The 8,122-nt window shown below is 36.6% G+C and overlaps 1 protein-coding gene across 1 annotated transcript in view; it reads right to left on the reverse strand.

Moving 5' to 3' along the window:
• The window catches only part of LOC106877634 (uncharacterized), a 58,166-nt gene that overhangs the window by 4,645 nt on the left and 45,399 nt on the right, over window positions 1–8,122 (reverse strand). Inside the window, exons 7-8 of the mRNA XM_052969865.1 lie at window positions 6,285–6,391; window positions 3,412–3,636 (exon numbers count right to left, since the gene is read on the reverse strand). Of these exons, the coding sequence (XP_052825825.1) occupies window positions 3,412–3,636; window positions 6,285–6,391 (332 nt within the window). The remainder of the gene's footprint in view (window positions 1–3,411; window positions 3,637–6,284; window positions 6,392–8,122) is intronic.

Consider the following 8,122-nt stretch of genomic DNA (forward strand, 5'->3'; position numbering starts at 1 on the left):
AGCAAATATAAAGATCTTGAATTAGAAATTAGCAAAATGTGGAATCTGAAGACGAAAACAATACCTATTGTCATAGGTGCCCTGGGAATGACAGCGAAACGGGCTGATTACTACCTAGCTCAGATACCAGGAAACCCCAAAATGGCTGAAGTTCAAAAGACAGTGCTCATGGGAGCTGCCCATATCCTACGTAAAATACTGTCTATGTGATCTCAAATTTTAAAACATTCTCTAGAACAACACTGTACAAATTCAAATATATGGTACCCTAGGTATAACATCTACATGAACTTCTAACTTGTTGTCTCTTGAGGTCTCTGGGTGAGACTTGGATCCAACTTGTACAAAAGATCAATTTTATTTTCCTTCCCTTCAGGCCCAATAAAAATTGCTAATCAAGGATCAACTTTACCATTAATGCTGTAAAGAGTGATTAATCAATTAATGTAATATACTAGATTAATTAAGTAATGTGATATACAATACACTAAGTAATGTAATATACTAATATATAGTAATATACTAGAGTCAATCAAATCAATTATAGTCTTTTCCACAACAGAAATCAACAAACTATTATTCTTCCAGAACTACACTGTAGAAGCACCATTTTAACCATTCAATAAATACAAAAGAAATCTGTCTTTTCTTCAAATGATGAATCTTAGCAAAGATTTTTAGAGAGAAACTGTCTTATAAAGTGAAATTGTTGTGAGGTTATAATCTTTAGGCAACATGTTTCAGTATTCCTTGTTTTTTACGACTTTGAGTTCAATCTTAAAAAACAATGCAAGTAACTCTGATATACTGAAAACAACATTGGAGTCTTTATATGTTTTTTTTTCATCTGCTAGAAATAGCAGACAAATTTCTTTCAAATGATCCTGCCTCGTCCTTACACACACACATGCTACCATTGTCTTAATACAGAGACAACATATTAGATGAGGTGGTTCTAGGTACTCTTGAAAAGAGAGTATGATCATGGTTGGAACACCTTTCAAAACAAGCCTGCTTGACCATGGTTGACTTGGAGTTAAACAACAATAACAAATCTACTATATCATCCCTTCACCACCACTCCAGCCCAGCCATAGCAACTTAGGTCCAGAAAACAGTTATGATTATACCATTAAAGGAGAAATTGACAGAATTCAACAAATGGGAAGACTGCATCAAGCTCCATTGTCTGTTTTTGCATGGTTTCTATGGCTGGATGCTTTTTCTAACACAACCACTATACTCATGTAGTAGGTGTTTTTTCTTTTTCATGTAGCTAGCACTAGTGAGACCACATAGTAACTTATAAATCAAAGGAAAAAATGAGCTCTCCAAAGAAGAAATAATTAACTCAGAATATTTGAATATTTTTGAAGTAAAGACCCCCTTCGGTCATGAATGACCATAGGATTGCACCTAGAAAGTTCCCCTCTGAGGCACAAGTCCAGGCAAGGTTGTTTATGGAACACCAGCAGTCGCTCATGCATTCAAGACTTCCCTCTCTACACCACTGATGTCCAAGAGAAAGGCAGAGGCCACAACTCATTTCTATAGCTGAGTGAACTAGAGCAACATGAAAATAAAGTGTCTTGCTCAAGAACATAACACACAACCCGGTCTAGGAAACAAAATTACAACTTCACAATTGTAAGCCCGATGCTCTAACCACTGAGCCATACACATTCATGATTCAGAATATTACAGACATAATAAATATAAAATCACCTATGGCAATATCTCATGCCAGGACAGCAAAATACCAAAGAATCTGGAATAGGGTTACATGTTTCTGCAAGTGAAAAGATGGCACTAAATAGATCAATGGATGATGCATTTTCTGGTGTTTTATTTGGTAACCTATTTGATGCTGATATATTAGTGATGAGTCATATTTCAATGGGTTTACAGTTATTTTTGTAAGGTGGTTAGCATTAGGAAAGGCATCCATCTATAGAAACCATGTCAAAGCTGACATTCAACCTTGATGCTATTCTTTGGCTCATTAGATCCTGTTAAACTGTCCAACCTATGCCAGTATCAAAGAAGGATGTTAAATGATGATGATGATTACTACACAACCTTCCTAATTCAATAGTTTGAATAATTGGAAACATGACATGCAGAGTTATGATTCAAGAAGTTTCAACTTCTAATAAAATATACTTAGTCTACATACTGAGCTCTTTTTTTCTAGTTTGTAAACAAAAGTTTATGAATCCATACATATATGTATGTACATATTGCTTTCCAGCCTCATGGTTTTCTTAGTCTTATTGTATGGCACCTAGGGAAAGAGTTTTCTACTTTGGGCCCAAGCTAACCAAAGCTTTGTGAGTGGATGTGCACGCACGCACGCACGCACGCACACACACGCAGATGGGCTGAGGTTCACTACAGCTGTTTCAGACATGTTTTTTATTGATGAACATATCAGTTACATAATTGTAATTGATTTTTTCATCAATACAAAAACACATCTGAAACAGCTGTAGTGAACCTCAGCGCTCTTATGTTATCATTTATACTACACCACACTCATAAACTTCCCTGTGTTAGATCTTGAGCCTAGAGTGGACCATGGACTGCATGCTGGAGTATACTCTTGTAGGATTTTATGTATACATTAGGTGTATTTGGTATATATTTGTGGATGTATGCATAACTGGAAGGACAAATCCGTATATGCTTTAGTAAGTATATGAGTATCTATACACACTGCTAATTTACAGGTATGCTATCCTTGACTTTACCTTGGTGCTTTTGTTATTAAAATACCTCGATTCTATTAGATCCTGAAAATAGTTATATATATATATATATGTTTATGTGTATGTATTATGTATGTGTCTCCTTGTCATAACATCGCGTGGTAGTTTCAAATGAGTGTCACTTTCATACAAGCACTGTTATACATTTCCAATATTTTGTGAAAGCAAGTCTAGCCATGGGAAATATCATCATCGTGTTTGGAAATACGTAAGGACTGGTGAGGAATGGCATCTGACTGTTAAAGGTCTGTCTCAATCTAACCCATGCAAGCATGGGTAAGTGGAAGTGAAAACAATTGTCATGATATGTATATCATTCAGCAAGTATATTGGCAAAGATGTGTCCATCAGGTGAGAAAACCGAAAAATAGATGCTTTTTTAACAAAGTGATACTTGTTCTGCATCAAGTTACAGACACTCCCGTGTCACTCTGCTTATCAGAAATACAATTAAACAGTGATTGGTTCATGAAGAATCTGTAACAATGACAGCAATGGTGACAAAAATTAAAGGCTTATTTTTCTAAAGGTTCTATTGGCTATGGTGCACTTAGAATAGTTCTTTCTGTTTGTTCAAACATCCAACCAGCCACAACAAGGATGATTGTTACCGAAACAAGATATATACAAAATTACTACTTACGAATATGCATCAGTAGCTCTCAATGGAGTATTTTCATAACCAATTGGACACAAGAAATGTTTCTCACAGTGGTAAATATAGGCTGTCTGCTTACTTTTCAGTCCTTTCTTGAGTAAAGCAAGAGCATAATCTTCTTTTAAGTTTGTTGCATCAGTACCTTGCAGTTTTAAGAACACACAGCCACGACCCGCAACCTCAAAATGTTCATTTAGTTTTTGAAATGATCTGAAATAAAAACAAAAACAATTTTTATATTAACACAATGAGGGAGCCATAGGGCAGGGGTTCTCAACTGGGGTCCATATAAGATCTTGTTAAATTTATGCGCAATATATTGGTTATATTTCTACAGCACACAAAATATTTTGTTTTTTTATACAATTATTTAATTAAAAAAATACACTAAGATTTTTTTTGTTCATATACAGTGAATAGTATGGGTCCATTCGAGTTAAATAGGAATCAAAGGGGTCCATAGGTAAGAAATGGTTTGGGAGGTTACATAATCTAATACAAAAAGCAGCTAAATTCCCTCAAGCTACACAGTAACATCTTAAAAAATAGAAGGACACAATTTGGAAAGCTGCCTTGGATGAATTGTCTAAAAATAATAAGAGATGATCACAGCTGGAATATTTTGATCAGTCTTCTCAATCAGGGCTGACCTGGGGTTAAATAACATTAACAAACACCATCAATTTCTGAGAGAGAGAGAGAGAGAGAGAGAGAGAGAGAGAGTTTATTGGACTGACAGAACTTGTTTGTATTGATCCAGACCCTACCCACTTCTGGCCATCAAAAGAATAAACGCGTAAAGTAAACTCTTGCAGGATTTGAAATCAAAACATAGACATATAAATCTAAATACAGTAATGTATTCATCATTTTCTCTACTCACTACAGAAGTGACTAATTTTGGTTTGTTTGAACATGTATGTGCTTTTAGGGGAGAGAAAAATAGGAAGTTGGAATGTTCATGCCTTTCCCAAACATATTAGGAAGTTAGGTAAAGTGACACCCACTGAGAATTAAAACCATATTGCTTTCACAACACTGCCACTTACCACTAAAGAGCTAATTAAATAATAGATTGATAGTTGATGAAAGAATTAGACCATCAAAGTAATACCTTTTGGTGTTTACTTAATTCCCTTTATATTCTGAGTTCAAATCATGCAGAAGATGATTTTACTTTCCATCTCCCCAGAACAAATTAATAAGTACCAGTTATATACTGGGACTAGAGTTACAAGCCTGTACCTCTTCTTTAAAAATGAGTGGCTTTGTTATCAATATTAGACATGGATATTCATATTAATAATCTTTATAACTGGTTGAAATTTTACATCCTTAGTTTAAAAGAGGTAGTCATGGTACTAGGACAACATTCTGCACCACACGTGATGACATCCAGTATCCTGCAGGGATCTGTTCTTGGTCCCCTGTTATTTGCTGCAGACATTAATAAAATAGATGCCAACTTAAAATATGCTACCGTGTTAAAATACACAGATGGCATTAAACTGTCCTTGAGATAAAAAAAAAAAAAAGGGATCCTACATTCTATTAGATCTTTCCCGTATTCAGATCTAGACAAAATGCAGCAATGGATTGCTGACTGGCAACTCAAGTTGGCTGTAGACAAGTGCACCACTATACATTTTAGGACCCCCCCCCCCTGAAATTTACCAACTTCTTTCACACCAATTTTAAGAAGCTTCCTCTTAATGTAACCTAGGCATTATTATCAACAATAATCTACTTTGGATGAAAACATTGCTAAAAATCATCAAAAGAGGCCAAAATATCTTAGCATCTATTCAGTAAGACTTTTATCAGCCACTCACTAGCTATCTATTTAAAGTTATAGAGGTATCAAATTGCTGAACCAGATCATGAAAGTTACAGAGTAATAGCCCAATTGATAAGAAACAGTGTTTGACTTGATGAGATGTAGTTTGTGCCAGGGAGAACTACTACTGATGTCATCTTCCTGATGGGACAGCTGCAGAAGTATTTAGCTAAGAACGAACCGTTGTATTTGGCATTTGTTGACCTGAAGAAAGACTTTGACTGAGTCCCTGATTTGATGATACAATGGTCTTTGAGGAAGCTAGGGATAGATTAATGGCTTGTGAAAGCTATACAAATCATATACAGGGGTGCTGTCAGTAAGGTGAGAGTTAACCACGAATTACAGAGACAGATTTAATGTGCAGGTAGACATTCACCAGGATTTGGTTTTCAATCCCCTCCTATTTATCATTGTCCTTCAGGCCATTACAGAGAACTTTAAAACTGGTTACCCCTGAGAATACTGTATTCTGATGATTTCGCTCTTACGGTGGAATTTGTAACAAAATTAGAAAAGAAATTTCAAGTGTGGGAGCAAAACTTGGAATTGAAGGATCTAAAAGTTAACTTACCAAAGACCAAAGTTCTAGTAAGTAAGAAAACAGTCAGGATTCTACTCACTTCAGGTAAATGGATCTATTTGATATGTCAGAGAGGTGTAAGCAGGATTTCCATACAGTATAGACAGAGTATGCTATGGACACACAAGAGGTGCAGTAGAATCTCATGAAGGCTGAAGAAGAGAATAGTGTTTGTGCATAGAAGATGCACAAGGGCCATAAAGACTAATTATCCAAGTGAAACTGATTTTCTCAAATGCTGTGAAGGCTCCCTAGAGGAAGGGGATAGCTTCTGTTACCTAGGTGACCTAATTAGAAGTGGAGGAGGATGTTCAGAAAGTGTAGTTGCTTGAATAAGAATAAGATGGAGGAAATTCAGAAAGTTATTACCTCTGTTGGCATCAAAAAGTCTCTCTCTCCCCAAGTGAAGGGCAGATTGTATGATACTTGCATACAAACAGCAATGCTGCATGCTGGTGAGACATGGATTGTGAATGCAGAGGACATGCAAAGACTAAAGAGGAATGAAGCATGTCAGTGTGCATGAACGACAAAGTGTTAATGTACTGAGAAAAAAATTAGGCATAAGACAAATCAGATGTAGTGTGCAAGAGAAACGACTGCACTGGTTTGATCATGTGATGTGTATGGATAGGGGCAGTCACATAAAGAAGTGCTGATTACTTAAAGTGGATAGAACTTGAGGAAAAGGGAGACCCAGGAAAACATGGGGTGACATAGTGAAGACTGATCTCAAGACGCTGGACATTGGGGAGGAGGTGACAAAGGACTGAAATGATTATGGAGTGGCCCTGTCCCTCCTCTCTCAGCTCTGTCAAGTAGTTTACCTACACCTCATCCTCTAACAATCATTACTTCTCTATTTAAGGGACGACATAGCTACTGTAATCATCTGAGCAGAGAATAGGCACATATTACATAGCCACTCCCCAGAACTACTTTCATTATTCATTATCAACACTGCTCACACTATTTCCACTCATTAACTCTTTTTCTGTCTTCAGCTGTTGCTCTCTTCTGCCATACATCTCTTTTACCTGCTATCGCTCTCAATGCCCTCTCACACCTACTATCACATCCCGCTTACTATAAATCCCTAAGCCACTTCCATATCTCGCACGATCGGTCGCCATTATGCATTTCTACACCCATCTTTCACCCCCCGCTATCCTCCAGTGATCTACTGTGTCTTGAGATAGTCTAGCATCCCACCACTACTTCCATCTCTCTAGCTTTCCAACTACTCAAACTTGTATCTCTATTGCAAGTCATCTGGGCTTGTTCTTCCATCACACTCTGGCCTCCAACTACTTTCCCCACCTCCCATCTATGGTCGAGGAGGCTTTTTACTTTCCCACTTCTCTCCTTTCCTTTTTCCTATTCCTTTCTTTTCTTGCAAGTTACTTGGTAACCTTGGTAGTGCAGGTAGCACAAAAAAAAAAAAATGCACCCAGTATATTCTGTAAAGTGGTTGGCATTAGGAAGGGCATCAAGCTGTAGACCATGCCAAAGCTGACACTGAAGCTCAACATGGTTTTATGGCTTGCTGAATCCTGTCAAACCATCCAACCCATGCCAGCATGAAAAACAGACTTAAGTGAATATGATGACAATGGCTATGGTAGATCTTGCAGTCTGCATTTCCAGCTCAGAACCTCCATCTTGGGTAGAATATTGATCTACTGGAAGCTATGATGAGACATGCAATCAGATAAGTATCCACTGTCAGTTACTTATACCTTGAAGGTATTGTTTCTTTGGGCACTGACATGATAAAGGGTCAATGTGTAACAGCTGACTTTGGCAGAATTTCACAAGATTATCCATTATCTTTCCAACAACTTCAGTCGCTTATTGAATTCAAAACTCCTACCACTTGTAGACATACTTATAAAATTAGGAAAAAATCCACCAAGTTCCCGTGACATTTTAAAACCTCTTTTTTTTATGCACAAAACTGTTGAAGCATGAAGTAAACTACTTGTATCAGTTGTTAGTTGTCAGAACACTGTAGACTTCAAAAAGTTCCACTCTTCCCAAATTTCACCAACACTATTCCTGGTGTACGAATGAACCTTTTCCTCTTTTATTCACTGTTACATCTTTTTGTTTTATGCTGTATACTTGATTTTTTGTTGTTCTCTTTTCCCTCTTTTAACCTCTTCTGATGAATTGTAGAGTATATGAGCTTTGTATGCAATAAGCTCATTATAATTATAGCAAAAGATGTCTTTCTCTGTTAAAACAATATATATATATATATATATATATATATA

Source organism: Octopus bimaculoides, chromosome 8, assembly GCF_001194135.2.
Source record: "Octopus bimaculoides isolate UCB-OBI-ISO-001 chromosome 8, ASM119413v2, whole genome shotgun sequence".
NCBI lineage: Eukaryota > Metazoa > Mollusca > Cephalopoda > Octopoda > Octopodidae > Octopus > Octopus bimaculoides.